This window comes from Aspergillus fischeri, genomic scaffold (genome assembly GCF_000149645.3).
Source record: "Aspergillus fischeri NRRL 181 1099437636249 genomic scaffold, whole genome shotgun sequence".
Classification (NCBI taxonomy): Eukaryota; Fungi; Ascomycota; class Eurotiomycetes; order Eurotiales; family Aspergillaceae; genus Aspergillus; species Aspergillus fischeri.
The window spans coordinates 1,974,821-1,990,066 of record NW_001509770.1 but is presented as its reverse complement, the minus strand read 5'-3'; the positions used below and the strand labels follow the sequence as shown (position 1 = coordinate 1,990,066).

The 15,246-nt window shown below is 52.9% G+C and overlaps 6 protein-coding genes across 6 annotated transcripts, besides 3 other annotated features; 3 read left to right on the top strand and 3 right to left on the bottom strand.

Moving 5' to 3' along the window:
- Positions 1-83: 83 nt before the first annotated feature.
- Positions 84-1,852, bottom strand: NFIA_014240 (putative glycosyl hydrolase family 88; the record flags this gene model as incomplete). The annotated part of the gene is made up of 4 exons (XM_001264630.1): positions 84-1,164; positions 1,242-1,420; positions 1,454-1,649; positions 1,731-1,852. 4 exons carry the CDS (start codon positions 1,850-1,852, stop codon positions 84-86), a joined length of 1,578 nt encoding a protein of 525 aa, XP_001264631.1.
- A 42-nt stretch (positions 1,853-1,894) lies between these two features.
- Positions 1,895-1,922: a microsatellite.
- A 50-nt stretch (positions 1,923-1,972) lies between these two features.
- Positions 1,973-3,655, top strand: NFIA_014230 (MFS transporter; the record flags this gene model as incomplete). The annotated part of the gene is made up of 1 exon (XM_001264629.1): positions 1,973-3,655. The coding sequence occupies one exon, from the start codon at positions 1,973-1,975 to the stop codon at positions 3,653-3,655; it is 1,683 nt and encodes a 560-aa protein (XP_001264630.1).
- A 476-nt stretch (positions 3,656-4,131) lies between these two features.
- NFIA_014220 (aldehyde reductase II) lies at positions 4,132-5,190 on the bottom strand (the record flags this gene model as incomplete). Its single annotated transcript, XM_001264628.1, has 1 exon — positions 4,132-5,190. One exon carries the CDS (start codon positions 5,188-5,190, stop codon positions 4,132-4,134), a length of 1,059 nt encoding a protein of 352 aa, XP_001264629.1.
- Positions 5,191-5,789: 599 nt separating this feature from the next.
- NFIA_014210 (GMC family oxidoreductase) lies at positions 5,790-7,985 on the top strand (the record flags this gene model as incomplete). Its single annotated transcript, XM_001264627.1, has 6 exons — positions 5,790-6,130; positions 6,237-6,485; positions 6,547-7,207; positions 7,268-7,734; positions 7,801-7,844; positions 7,912-7,985. 6 exons carry the CDS (start codon positions 5,790-5,792, stop codon positions 7,983-7,985), a joined length of 1,836 nt encoding a protein of 611 aa, XP_001264628.1.
- A 2,753-nt stretch (positions 7,986-10,738) lies between these two features.
- On the bottom strand, positions 10,739-11,925 carry NFIA_014200 (putative integral membrane protein; the record flags this gene model as incomplete). Its single annotated transcript, XM_001264626.1, has 3 exons — positions 10,739-11,147; positions 11,209-11,708; positions 11,761-11,925. The coding sequence occupies 3 exons, from the start codon at positions 11,923-11,925 to the stop codon at positions 10,739-10,741; spliced, it is 1,074 nt and encodes a 357-aa protein (XP_001264627.1).
- An 830-nt stretch (positions 11,926-12,755) lies between these two features.
- On the top strand, positions 12,756-14,393 carry NFIA_014190 (cytochrome P450; the record flags this gene model as incomplete). Its single annotated transcript, XM_001264625.1, has 1 exon — positions 12,756-14,393. The coding sequence occupies one exon, from the start codon at positions 12,756-12,758 to the stop codon at positions 14,391-14,393; it is 1,638 nt and encodes a 545-aa protein (XP_001264626.1).
- Positions 13,626-13,654: a microsatellite.
- A 257-nt stretch (positions 14,394-14,650) lies between the features above and the next one.
- Positions 14,651-15,246: part of a mobile genetic element that runs on past the window's edge.

The following is a 15,246-nucleotide window of genomic DNA, read 5'->3' as shown; positions in this document are numbered from 1 at the left end:
TGTCAAATGGATGAGCAGCTGTATAGAAAGAAAGAATTCTTTTGGCTAGTCCTGAATGTATATTTTTTTATCAATAGACCGGATTATCCATGTGTTAACCCTCTCAGATGCCCGCTCGCTCCATCTCTAGGGAGGCCAGGGCAAACGCACTGGTCCCAATCAAGCTGTTCGTTGTGACTGCTCGGTGAGTATAATACTGCAGAGATTGTCATTAGCCAGAAGACATCGGACCTCGAAAAGCGGACAAAACGGACCTCGTAATACGGCTTCTCTTCATGCAAGCTGGCGATGATGCTCGTCCCCAGGAAATCCAGGGTGTCGTCCTCTTGTCTGCGAACGACAAATTGCTCAACCACATCTTGATAGAGAGCGCGTGCAACAGCCAGTACGTCCTGAGATCGCACCTGATCACGGAAACCCGGCATCGGGCCCTGGACCCGAAGATACGACGATGCACGGTGTTTTCCAACCGTCTCCACAGTTGGCGAACGTCCGGCCCCGGGCAAATAGCCTAGACGCACCCCCTTCGCCAACACATACGCAATCATGGCACTGGCACTGGCTTCGACGAAATTCCCAGGCTCTCCCGGCCGATCCATCACCTGCCAGACGGCATAGCGCCCCGTCTTTCCGGCGGAGTCCTCGATGGCTTCCACCGTCGCTCGGGCGAGACGCTGAAAAATTTCAAGGATGCGCTGGACGGTCTTGTCCTTGCGCATCGCATCCGCGTTGTCTTCATACTTGGATGCGATGATCTCCAGGGTGTCCACCGTGCCAATCAGGTACCATGCGAGACTCCGGCCCCACACAATGGGACTGGCGCCAGTGATCGGGTGCGCCCAGGGAGCTTCTCGCGATGCATCGTAGCCGTGCTTGATCAACCCCGTGGATGGCTCGATGCTCTGCTTGTAAAGAAGATCCAGCTGAAGCAGGGCGGAGTCGAGGTTGACACGTGGGTCGCCGTAGGTCATGCCGTACAAGGTGGCGAAGGGAGCGAAGCCGTACATGCCGTCGCTGTACGAGAGATTGCCGTACGGTGGGTAGGGGGGCGGCGGATCGACGAAGTACCAGAATCCGGCGTTCTCGTTTCGATATTGCAGTTCCAGGGATTTCCGGAGGGCCTTGAGTACGTTGCGATGGAGTGGCTCATCGAGATTCATCTCCCTGGATGGTCGAGTACTCTAACGTCAGTCGGGGCTCATATCATATCAATTGATTGGAGAGATAGCTCTGGCACGAACATAATTGAACGACCGACACACAACCGGTCAAGCGACAGGTCGCGTGAGGATGCCGTCGCATTGAGGAGGTCCTCTATGTTGGCCTCCACGCTGCGACGGTGATAATCCGACCATCTGGCGATCTCTGCTGCGTCGCTGGACTGGGCAATGGCTGCTCTGAGCGCTTCCTGGAATAATCCCTGTGCGTGTAAGTGTTAGCAATCAGTACTCACGACCATGCCACGACAGTGCTGCACCTTCTGAATGACCCCCAACAGACCGTCGGCCGGATTGATTCCTTCGCCTCGCGCGATGACACTCTCCAGCATCCACGTGGAGTGCTTCGGATGGCGGACGGCCTGACCAGGCCTGTCGGCCAGGACCAGCGAGAGCAAACATGACAGTGGATAGAGAATCTTCATAACGCCGCTTGAGTAGAAGTTAACCATGAAATCGAGAATCAGCGTGGGTGACGGGCGGCCGTTGGTTTATGGTTGACCAGGGACCTACAGTCGCTTGACTCCGGGCAGGCCGGCCCTAAAAGTTGTCCCCGGAGTTGGTGGTCGTGGGCCCCGGAGTTCGGTGGTTGGCTTCGGCGGATCGCCGTGGCTCCCAAGTCCGGTCTTGGACATGATGGTTGCATGCCACCGATGTTTCTTTAAAAGGAAATACATTCCTCCTCCTCCTCCTCCTTCTTCTTCTTACCATTGTGTTCTTTGGATCATAGTCCATTGCCCAAACAGACAAGCGTTATGGCTGCCGAGTCGAACCACAGTCGCAGCGAGACCCAATCGGTCTCCTCTCAGGGTGGTCTCCCGACAGGTGGGTATTCTTATGATCCTTCTGGGTGGACTTGGAACGAAGGAAATAACCATTCCCCACTGACAACAGGTACCATTCCTGAGAACGAGAAGTTTTCCACCCTGGATGATGAGAAGGGCACCAAGGACGAACATGTCTACATCGCGGATACCCTCCCCCTTCGACGCCAGATTCCCTTCATCCTGACTATCTGCTCGGCCATGTACACGAACCAGCTCGGGCTGGGCCAAACCATGGATATCGTTCGTATCATTGGGGACTGGTACGGAATCACCAATAGCAACGAACTGTCGTGGTTGGTGGCCGGCTACAGCTTGACCATTGGCACCTTTGTCCTGATTGCCGGCCGGCTAGGTGACGACTTTGGACATAAGAAGATGTTCATTATCGGCATGGGCTGGTATGCGCTGTGGACTCTTGTCTGTGGTCTGGCCGTCTATTCCACGCAGGTTCTCTTCATCTTCGCCCGTGTCTTCCAGGGAATGGGACCAGCGGTGACACTGCCCAACGCAATCGCCATTCTTGGCCAGTCATACGCCCCCGGGCCGCGCAAGAACATGGCATTTGCCTTCTTCGGCGGCAGCGCACCCTTTGGCGCCATCTCCGGCTTTGCAACTGGTGGCCTTTTTGCGCTGGCCTGGTGGCCGTGGGCGTACTGGAGCGCAGCCATCGCACTCACCTGTCTGGCTGTGTTTGCGGTCTGGTCTATCCCACCTCAACCAATGAGCACTACGTCCAAGACTCTGACGGTGGGCCAGAAGATCGCACACCTGGACCTTCCAGGCTGCTTCACAGGCGTGGCCTCTCTGGTCTTGATCAATTTCGCGTGGAATCAAGCCGCGGGGGTCGGATGGCAAGAACCATACGTGTATGTGTGCCTCATCCTAGGGTTCCTATTTGCGGCAGCCTTCTTTTGGGTGGAACTGCACTGGTCGGAAGATCCCATCCTGCCCCTTGCGGCCTTCAACTCCGACATTGCCTTCGTGCTGGGCTGCACCGCCTGTGGCTGGGCGACCTTTGGAATCTGGGTGTACTACGCCGCCGTCTTCGTCATGGAGCTGAACAAAGTCAGCCCGCTGCTCCTTGCTGCGTGGTACAGCCCGGTGATCCCCTCCGGACTTGGCTCGGCGCTCGCCGTGGGGAAGCTTCTCGGTCGTGTCTCGGCAGCGTGGGTCATGGTCATCGGCATGGTCGCGTACCTGATCGGGTCGATTCTCATCGCCACCATGCCGACGCACCAGATCTACTGGGGCAATTTCTTCTGGAGTGTGCTCATCATCTGTGTTGGCATGGACTCGTCCTTCCCTGCCGCGACGATCATCTTTTCTGACGCTGTGCCGCCCAAGTACCAGGGCATCGGCGCCAGTGTGGTCATGACCGTTGTGAACTATAGTATTTCACTGGGGCTGGGCTTTGCCGGGACGGTGGAGCGGGAGATCAACAATGGGGGTCACACCTATGACGATAAGAAGAAGGGGTATCGTGGCGCATTCTACTTCGAGGTCGGGTTGGCTGGTTTGGGCCTGATATTGAGTCTTGCCTTCTTGGTCAAGGATCACTTCCGCAAGAAGGCCAAGAAGGCAGCTGCTGCGTATGAGGACCGGAGTGCTTAAAAAGGGAAGACTGCGAGTGAAGGGAAGAAAAGTCAGTTGTGGTTCAAAGTCCGCGTACTGCAGATGGGATGAATAGAGGATGAGTGAGAAGAGTCTCGGTTTGGTCGACTTCACGATGTTCTACGTCTAGTCATATATCCCACTTTCCAGCTTGTGAAGAATCAACTACTACATGCATTAATATTAACTTCATTGGGCTCTGGGCTTATCATATGATAGAATAAAAGCAGCAGTAAAGGATAGATGGCATGGCAGTGGCTTTCTTTTCAATATGAAATAGACCTTTGACTTAAACTTGGTTATCATGATGTTGCTGGACTCACCAATACGCTAAAGCATCTTTAGCCACAATTTCAGTCATGACACAGTATTCTTTCCTAATCAACAGATAGGCATACTCAGGTATGACACATAGTACGAAAATATAAATATGAGAGCGTTCATTCGACTACCTAAGCTACCTCATCCCATCACATTCAGGGAAAGTTCGACCGCTTCCACTTCGGGTCGCTGTTGAGACAATTATCACGCACACTGTCAAAGAAGGACGTAAAGTCAAGTCTGGAGTACCGCTTCAAGAGCTCCTTCGACCTCCGAGTATCCACCGTACTGCGATCATGGCCCTGATTGGGATCATCCTCAGGCCACGGCTTCGCAGGATCGATCTTGCGGAACACATTCAGCCAGCTGTTGAAGTTGAACGGGCCGGCAAAGGCCAGCAGCCGCTCACTCTGCACATCCTCGTGCGTCAACCCCGCAATATGCAGCAAGGCCACGTCGGTGACATCGACAAAGTGCCGGGGAATGAAGGTCTGCAGGGGCTTGTAGTAATTGACGGGGTCATCGAAGAACTCCTTCACCCAGCGGCCAGTGCTGCCATTCTGCTGGGCATGGATGATGGGCCCCACGATGAAATCCGGTAGGACGGCGTTGACGACGAAAGCGGGATTGTTTTCCTGGGCGAACCTCCAGAACTCCCGCTCAGTGGAGGTCTTCAGGGCGGCATAGACGTCCCAGCACCTCTCGGGTTCGTACGGTGCCGGTCGCCATGCCCGCTCAATGCTGCTGTCGTTCCAGGTGTTGGTGTCGACGTGGATCTCTTTCTCCGGCTGCGGGGTCAACGCAGCAATGGCGCTGCTGGTCAACACGAAGCGCTTGACGCTCGGTTCCTTGGCGGCGCTGTTCAGGATGTTACGGAGGGCCTCCAGCATAGGAGTGATGACCTTGTTGGGATCGCTACCGAAGGACAGGTCGCTGGCCACGTGGGCGATGCCATCGACGCCGCAGATGGCATCGTTGAAGGCCCCCGGAGCGGAGATGTTCGGCACCACCGCCGTCTCGAAGGAGGCGTCTGGATAGCGCTTCGCGATGGCTTCGGTAATCCAATCCGCCTTCTCCTGGGATCGCACCGTGCCTCGAACCTTGTAGCCGCGCTCAAGCAGGTTGAGGGCAAGGTGCGAGGCCAAGAAGCCATTCACACCGGTGACCAAGACGAGGCCACCAGGAGGGACAGTGGTAGGCGCAAGGGAACCCATGATGGAGTTTCAGATGCCTTTTGATCAGAATGGAGAAAAGAAGCGACTGGCACGATGTACTGTGGAGTGTTCGGTATTCCAATTTGACTCTGGTCTGCCAACCGACGAGACGTGCCTTGATATAAGTGTATGATGTCTGGTAGTAGCACTTCTGGATGAAGCCTGTAACAGTCCATTTGCTGGAGTACGAACAATACAAGTTCAACAAGCGTACAACCTCAGCAACCGCGTTCTAGTGGCGGTCATGGCTGCTCCTGGACTCCGGCGACGTCCAACTCCGATTGTGCGTTAGCCCCGGAGAAGGGGCCACTCTCGCAATCCGACATGATTTGTAAATCCCCGTCACCTACATTTGATCTGTCTCCGGCTTTGTCGTTCTTTTATGCTTCAAACTCCGAACACACTACAGAGGTGCTTCGTCCTGCTTCCACGGGGCTCCATGCCACTCCGGCAGCAGGAGGTTTTGGATGCCGTGGCTGAGAGGGACCCAGGTCCATATGGAAAGGCACGCGGAGCTGAATCTATCACGGCCAGAAATTAATATCATCAAGCTGCATGCTCTGACCATTTCACAAGTTCAGTTCTTCGGTTGAGAAACGATGTTCTGGCCTCTTTCGGCCCTACTGCTCCCTGCCCTTGCGGGTGCCTTTCGCCACGGCCACGCACGAAACAACACCTTCGACTATGTGATTGTCGGGGGAGGCACTGCAGGGATTCCCATCGGAACACGGCTGGCCCAGGCAGGATACGAGGTGGCCATCGTCGAGGCTGGTGGCTGGTATGAGGACTCGGAACCCATAATCTCATCCACTCCAGCCTTTGGTTTCGCGAACAATGCTGCCAATGACTGGGGCTTCATGGTCGAGCCCCAGCCGGGGATGGGGGGAAGAGTCTTCGGCTATCCCCGCGGGAAATGCGTGGGAGGCTCCAGTGCACGCAAGTGAGGAACCGCCGTCATGAACTTTATTGGAAAACTTCCAATGCTGACTGATGATAGTGCAATGATCTACCAGAGGTACTGACCTTCCCATACGCTCGTCCCATAGTAGCCAGCTGCTAAGGAAATACACCAGAGCCCCTGTCGGCGCATTTCAGAGATGGGCCGACCAGGTCGGGGACCAAAGCTACGCATGGTCTGAATTCGAGCGGTTTTTCAAAAAGGGCACGAACTTCACAGCCCCAGATCCCGATCGCCGAGCCCACAATGCGACCCCGGGATACCATCCAGGCGCATTCTCGTCCGGCGGTGGTCCGCTGACGGTGACGTACGCCAACTGGGCCTCGCCGATCTCCAGGTGATAATCCATCGCTCTCCTAATGTCGACTGCCAATGAAGGAATTGCTGACACCTCGCAGTTGGATCCAACGGGCTATGAGGGCCGTTGGAATTAACGATGCTGGTGACTTCAACAGTGGTCGTATCATGGGTTCGCAGTATTTCGCGTTGACAACCATCCCGGAGACGCAGGAGCGCGCCTCCGCCGCCAATACATATCTGAAGGAATTTCAAGATCTCCCCAACCTCACCGTCTATACAGAGACATTAGCGAAGCGAATCCTCTTCGATGATACTAAGACCGCCACGGGAGTGGTGGTGGAGATGGCTGGCCTGGAGCACACGCTCGCCATCGACAAGGAGGTTATCCTATCGGCTGGGGCCTTCCAGTCGCCTCAACTGCTGATGGTCTCCGGAGTCGGTCCGGCGAGTACTCTGGATTCCCTCGACATTCCGATTGTTCATGATAGTCCGTACGTGGGACAGAATTTGATCGATCACGTCTGGTTTGGAGCGGCCTATCGCGTCAACGTCCCGACGTGGACCAAATGGGCCAACGATGCGTTCGACATGCTTCGGCTCTACGTCGATAATTATCGCCAGCATCGACAGGGCCCCTTGACGGCGAACGCGGGCGACTTTGGTGCTTTCGAAAAAGTCCCCAGTCATCTTCGTGCCGCATTTACCCCGAAAACTCTCCAAGACCTGGCAGAGTTCCCGGAAGATTGGCCGGAAGTGGAGGTAAGCACCGCATCACCTTGTGAATCAAACTTCCACAGGTCACGCATAACCAATTCCCAGTACATCGTCTCCCCAATGTACCTGGGCGATTTCAACGACCCGCTGGGCCGCCAGCCGAAAGACGGCTACCAGTACGCGTCCATCACCGCGGCCCTCGTCGCCCCCGTATCGCTGGGCAACGTCACCATCCAGTCCGCCGACACCCGCGATCCGCCTGTCATCAACACCAACACGCTGGGCTCTCCCACCGACCAGCAAGTCGCCATCGCCGCCTTTAAGCGTCTGCGAGAGATTTTCGAGGCTCCGGAGTTGGCGCCCGTTCGCCTCGGTGACGAGTATTACCCAGGGAAACATTCAGTTCGGACCGATGCGGAGATCTTCCAATTCATCCAGCAGAACGGCCTGGCTTTCTACCACGCTGGGTCTTCGTGCGCCATGGGGGATCCTGAAGCAGTTAACAGCACGGCTGTGGTGGACAGCAAGGCACGGGTGATTGGCATCAATGGTGTGAGGGTTGTGGATGCTGCGTATGTCATGGTTCCTCTGCACGCTGCGTGGACCCTACATTGTGTGTGATACTGATATCATGACAGAACTTTGCCGTTCTTGCCTCCCAGTCATATTCAAAGTGCGATCTGTATGTCCATTGATCTGTCCTCAGGCTCCTCCAAACATGTGCTGTATCCACTAACCCGCTGTCTCAGATGCCCTGGCCGAAAAGATTGCCGAAGAGATCATCAATGAAGAAGCAAATGAACCCGCACGAGTGGAATTGTAACCCGGTGGTTATTTTTAGTAGGTAAATTATATCATTCCTTTTCTCATTTTCTTTTTCTTTTGAAGCATATTTTTGTTCCTTTTCAATAAATCGGTAAAAAGATGAGTCCCTTATTAGCATCTGTTACTAGTCACCTGTATTGTAAAAAATGGACTTCCACTTGGTATCAATCACTCAGGACTGCCTTTTCAAAAACATGTGTAGGAGAGCTATGCTTTTAGTTATCATACTTTTTGAACTCGAGAGATGTAGGCATTGAATTCTTGTCAGTCAATATACTTTGTTGTTGGAATACTTAACGAGCTGATTTGACTGTTGATGGCCTCAGCTTGGGACGACCATGCTTTACTTTGACATGTCAGTCCATTTAATGGCTTTAACACTTTTGACTCTTTTTATCAGAATGACAATGATTGGTCTGACATGACGAGCAAGCGCTGCCAGAGTGAAGACAGATGCTGCAGTCGATACTGGCTTTTTCCAATCCCACCAAGCTGTTGGAAAACGAAATAGTAACTTCTTCGCCTTCTGGCTTCCAGTGAGGTCTGATCACTCTGATGGCCCAAGATGGCCAATTTGGGACAGAAACTCTATGAAAGAGTGGAGGCTAAACGGGTGAGGAGCTCTCTGATCTAAGACTTTTTCAAGAGTCGGCAAAGCCTGTGAGAAGAGCTTTTAGATTCCATAATTTCCATTCTCCAAAAATAATAAGAATGAGTTAGCTTAAAGATGTAGGCTGCTAACCACCAAGGATAGGATCTTAATATATAATAAAGATTATATATTATAATTATCCCCACATCCTCAGCTTGACTCCATTACTTTAAGCTATGATTAGTAGATTTTCTAATCTATTCCTGAGCTTGCCTGGCATAAAGGCTTATAATGTTATATTTAAAATACCAAAGTTTAACTGATTCTTTTAAGGCGCTGGGCTTAGCCTACAGAGCACCATAAATAGCAGATCACTAGCTTAACCTATGATTATGGATTAACTACCGAATCAAGAAGTAGGCTAGTAGCTATGACCTTAATTAAATCCAGGGGTATGTGGTCATACCTGGTATAGCAGAATCTAATCATGTGATCTTTACTTAGTAGATAGCTCCTACTGTGTATAGTACATAGAAATGAATTAACAAAATATCTTCATATTCTTCCCTTCATCTTGATTCTTCTACATCCATGATCCATCACCATAACACCAGTACCACTCCCCTTCCCCATTACAATACCGTATAATCGCCCACTTCCCCATAAGCTTGATACGATTCTCAACTACTCGATGGGGAGGTTCCGCCACTCAGGGTCGATCACTGCGTAAGGTCTGGCCAATAGCCAGGTGTTCGGGCGTACCATACTTCGTAAACTGAGATCCATCATCGAGGCAATCTTGGCTCATCTCAAATAATCTCCACAGGAGCTGAAAGAACCAGGTTCGGTCTATGCTAGTAACGAATGAGAATGAGAAGCGCAGGAAGCAAATTCCATGGAGATAGATAGCAGACAGTCTTTCAACATTGATATACGGATAAATTGCCTCTCTTTCTTTAACTGCTCCCCACGACGCGAAAGTGAGTGGATCATAATCAATGGCTATTTATTCTAGCCCTCTCCATGTTAACAAAGGTGAGACATGCATAGTTTTACCACAGCTAGTCGATAGCACATGATCTTGATCCGAATGCTGATTCAACTAATGTTGTTGTGAAACCGAGCTGGTCTAGAAAAGATCTGCTTGAGACGCGAATGGAATAATTACAGAATACCTGCTATTGCAACGTCCAAGTACATTCGAGGGTTATGCGATGTTATCAGTTCAAACGGAGAACAGGGGGCAGTTGGGACGGCTGCGGCAGCTGATTCTATACACCTACTCTTCGAATAGATGGATCATACTCGAGAGCCGTCCTCCTTTGGATTGCGGGACAACTCTGATCTCCCCAAAGTTATCAGCAAGCGGTGCTTTCTGCCCTTGCTCTTCTTTTTCAGCTGAATGCAGTTCATACAGGTGTATGTGTTCCTAGCCTCGCTAAGGAGATATCAATCCCAGCCACCTCTTTCTTTCCAACGTGATGGACCCTCTCCGATAGTAAAAGTGGGTGATTTAGGAAATACTAGGTCCCTTCGACTATATTCTCAGGATTTTGTGGACAAGTACAGTGCTGTCACAAAGTACAACAAAATCCGCGTCCAGAGTTTTCTCACGCGCACCAGAGGCCTGGCAGGCTTGGGATGCTTTCATTCATCCGATTGTGGTCTTTTGGTGTTACTGTATGTCGGACTCTTATCTATAGAGACGCAGGCTAATCGGGAAGGGAACTCGGTACATTAGCTGGCTTCAGAGCTCTATATTCAGGGCCAAACACAAGATAGTCGAAAACATGACGGAGGCATGGTGCATTGCCAATCGACGTCTTGTTGGGCCGAGGACCCGTATTAGCAGCGATTACGAGGAGAAACTTTTCATGGCGGAATATTGGGAGTCGTCGACGTTTACACATCCGGATACTGGGATGGAGACTCCGTTCTTAAAGGTAGGTTCCGACGCGAAGAGCTGGAAAGTTACCAGGGCCGAAGATCTCGGCCGATTTAATGGATTTCATTGAGTTCTTATGGTGGATCATGCGACATCCGTATTTGAAGTCCGTTGAAGCTTCGGAATGCATGTGACGAGCAGTTCATTGACATACAACATTATTCGGCCGGGTTTTTCTCCCATGAGAGCTGTTTTTAAATAGACAAGAGCGAGACTACCCCAGAACACGTTCCCTCTGCCTCCTAGTCTCAAAAGTCAGCGACTCCTCGCTCCCCCCGCTCAAGGAGTCCTGCTCCCTCACGCCAACACCAGCAAACTTCTTCTGCCCCAACGGCTGCAGACACAACTGGCTCGAGTTGTCTCCCAGGCGGTGGAATCCGCCACCCGAAGCGGAGGGATCAGCCTTGGGCCCCGCAGACGGGGTCGAGGACTTGGGCCCTGTTCCGTTGGGCGTGTAGGCCGAGCGACCCAGTAGCGGTCGCATCATCGGGACCGAAGCAAGGATGACGGCGAGACAGGGCTCCAGGCCACTGAAGATGTTGGCGCGGGGGATCGTGTAGGTGATGTCGGTGAAGTCCATCGAGGAGAGCACCGAGATACGGAGCGCGCTGATGACGCAGGTGCTGGTTTGATCAGTATCTGAACAAGAGAAATGGAACGACACAGTGGGATTGAGGGGCTTACACTACTCCCAATCCAAAGACGGTAATCAGGGTCACCTTCTTGTACGTTGCCATCTGCAGCCGGTATAGCGACGGCATCGGCGTCACGAGCACGGCCACGTCAGTAACGAGATTGATCACCCCCGTCACCGTGAACGAGGTGACCTGGTCTCCGCACGATCCACCAGGGATAGTCTGGTCCCAGTTGAAGGCAAAGGGCCGGCAGATGAGACACCCAGCCAGGATTGTCGCGATGGCCCAAGCGACAATGACGCCGATGGTGGCCCAGGCGATCCGTACGACCCGCACGACGGGGAAGATGCGGAGATACAGCAGCAAAATGGAGATTTTGGTGCAGCTGAGGCTTAGCACCCATGTGAACTGCAGCGGGATGATCAGCTGGAATAGCTTAGTGACGGGCTCCATCCCGTAGACGGCCACGATGGACAGCATATGGTCGAAGCCGATACCGGCTTGGAATACGCCGGTGATACTGATTGACTGGAGACCGACCGCGAAGAACTAAGACAGATGTATAAGTCATTGTATATGATTAAGAAGGGATCTGGCTTACACAGGCGGCAATTAGGAAGTAATCACTCGCAGTCCATGGTTTATGCGCAATATGATGGGCCAACAAGCGCAAGGACACTGCGACGACGGCCAGGATCGAGAAAGTGAGGGCCACAGCAAGCACAGCCCTTTGATCCCGGGTCTGGATAGGAAAAATGACCGTCATCTCTTAAGCGACAGGCTGCGAGGAACTGGCAGATGTGGAGAGAGGTGGATTCCTTCATGTCCCCGTCAGGGAATGTCCAGGGTTAAATGCAGAAACATTGCAGGGATTAGAGATAGAATCTTTCTTTCCAGGGGGCCAGGCCAGGCCCACTTTCCGTGCTTTTGGCGTTGCTTCAGCCTTGTTGTGACATTTACCGTTGACGGGTGCATGACAGGTACACTGTACGCTCTCTACATACTAACCACTAGTCCTAGAAACTTGCGGCATATCGTGTCATGACTCGAGCAATCCAACACGTACAGTAACATATCACAATTGCCAATTGAATTTATGAGACGTCTCCTGAAAACAATCGGAATATGAGTGCCCTGTTTCTGCGGACCCCAAATGCTCGGCGCCGATCCGTCATGCCCTAGTCCTATGACCTATGCTTGGCCTGCTTCACGTCGTAGAAATGACCTCTCCACATCGGCGGATCACACTGTCTTTCGCTTAGTGTCTTATGAGGGACGAGATCGGCAGAGTTAGTCGAGACTTCAAGAGGATAATGCCGGCGAAATGCCGGTGAAACGGTTGGCGGCGTCGCACTGTAGACTAACTAAGTACTAGATCGAGTACTAGTCGCATGCCAAACTCGAGCTCTCCAACCACTCGACTAAACAAGGCGTCTAGACGACCATTTAGCCTGGAGAATAGTAATGTGATTAATAACGGCTCCAACAAACTCCTCCCCGGCCAACTGCCGAAACTGCAGTTGACATTGATAGCCCACTGCCATTCTCCTCCACAACACATCTCAACATCTATTGACAACATCCATTGACCTCAATATGGCTGCCACTTCTGTTGTGGTTGTCATCGTCATAGGACTGTTGACAGTGTTGTATATCAGCAGAAAGAATGGCAAGAAGGCGGACAAACTGCTTAAACTCCCACTTATTGGCGACCTCCATAGCTCGCCTATTGAAAAACCCCTGGCAAACTGGGCCTCCTGGGCCAAACAGAATGGCCCGATAGCAGTCCCCAAACTATTTGGGATTATCCCAATCGTCGTGCTCAACTCGTACGAGGCCGCGACAGAGTTGTTCAGCCGCCGCAGCCAGTGGTACAGCAACCGGCCGCCCTCGGTCAGCATGGAGATGATCACCGGCGCTCCACCAGGCCAGTCTCGCTTCACGCTGATGCACGACTACGACGACCATCTCAAGCTGCACCACCGCATCCTCTCCCCCAGTCTCGGCGCGCTCGCCGCACCAAAGTACCAGCCCCTGATGGAACTCGAAGCCAAACAGCTGCTGCACGACCTAGTCAACGCCTTGCAGCACTGTCCAGACGGCACCACCATCAGCACCGACGCCATCTACCCGCTGCTGGAACGCACCCAGTCCAGCGTCATCCTAGCGCTACACTACGGCTTGCGCATCCCGCACCCCGACGAGCACATTCTGCACGAAGTCATCGACATCCAGGTCCAGGTCACCCACCTCGCCGCTAACCCGGCCCTACCCGATCTCATCCCACCCCTACGCCACCTCCCCGCCATCCTCTCCCCCTGGAAGCGCGCAGCAGACCGCCTCTACGCCGCCCAGGTCGACCTCTACATGCGCCTCTTCCACCACGGTCGGGACGCCGCGGGCTGGAACGCAACAAAGCAGGCCCTCTCCACCGCAGCCAAGTACGCCCCTGCCTCCTCCCCGTCGTCCCAAGTCCCAGTCCCAGTCCCAGTCCCTGACCTCGACCTCGCCTTCACCCTCGCCACCTCCATCCAAGGCGGCATGGAGACCTCCCCGCGCCAGCTCCTCTGGCTCTTCATCGCCGCACTGCACCAGCCGTCCTTTGTCGCGCGCGCGCACGCCCTCCTCGACGAGGTCGTCGGCCGGGACCGCCTCCCCCGCTTCTCGGACCGTGCCCGGCTCGCATTCATCGACGCCGTCGCGCATGAGCTCTTCCGATGGCGGCCGATCGCGCCGGGGTCCATCCCGCGCCGCGCAGACCGGGACGACGAGTTCCAGGGCGTGAAGATCAACAAGGGCGTGACTATCATGGCGAATGCGTGGGGGATCGGGCGCGACGAGCAGGTGTTTGACCCTGCGCTTGGGGACCTGCAGGAGTTCGTTCCGCAGAGGTGGTTGCGGGAGGGTGAAGCTGGAGAAGAAAGATTGCGGAGTGACCTTCCGCTACCGGTGTTTGGGCAGGGAAGGCGGATCTGTCAGGGGAGGAGGGTGGCGATTGATGGGACGTTTATGCAGGTTGCTAGTTTGCTTTGGGCGTTTGATGTTGAGATGGTGGATGGGGCGGGACCGGTGGATCCGTGGGAGATGGTTGTTGTGGGATTCATGACTATGCCGAGGGAAAGAAGATTCAAGCTGAAGCCTAGAGGGGATTGGGTGTTGGATGTGATCAAAAGAGAGTGGGAGACGGCGGAGAAGAGTCTGGATAAGGTCATGGGGACGAATGATGTTGAGTGATCACAGCTGGTATACAGGACAATCAATTGACAGACAAATACCCATAACGTAATCCACAACCGAGCGGCACACGATCTTGACCATGGTTGGAGAACCATGAAATATCTTACAACTACGCAATAAAATGAAAGCCTTTTCTCAAAGATAAAAGAATTGTATTATCTCCTAGGGCAGCTGGTTCTAATATGACCAATTTGATGGCAGTTACTGCATCGTGGTGGCGCACGCTTTCTAGGAATCGGATCCTCTAAGCCCATTCTCTGTATTGCTTCTTGAGCAAGTTGTTGACCTTCAGACCCTGTCAGAACGCCCCCAGTAGCAATAAAAGATCTGGGGGCTGTACGCTTTCACTTTTGTACCTCATTTGCTGCACAAAGCTCCTTTACCTCCTGATCTAGTAGGAGGACTTTATGCATGGTACATTCAGCTGATTTTGCTAGCTGACGGATTGCTTCATTTGGAGGACTTTCAGAGTTGCGATTGGTCAGTTGTTTGATGAGGTGCATCTGCTTTTGTACCTCAGCAGTTGTATAAGGAGTCTTTGCAGTCCATGCCTGATCTGAAGGCCCATGGGCAGTAGATGGTGGTGTAATATGCTTGATAGTAAGCTTATCCAACACCCGTTGGCAATTCAATGGAACAAGACCAGAGGCTTCAAATCCACTGCGGATATTTTTGGACGATAAGGCCTTTCGTGCTTCTCTATAAAGAGTCAGAAAGTTCTCCTTATCAATATGATTAATGCCCTTTCGAATGCTGCTCATCACCTGCATGCCATATGCCTCCTTTAGAGGTGCAAAACAGCCAACATCAAGCGGTTGTAGCTTATGAGATGAATGAGAAGGCATATAAA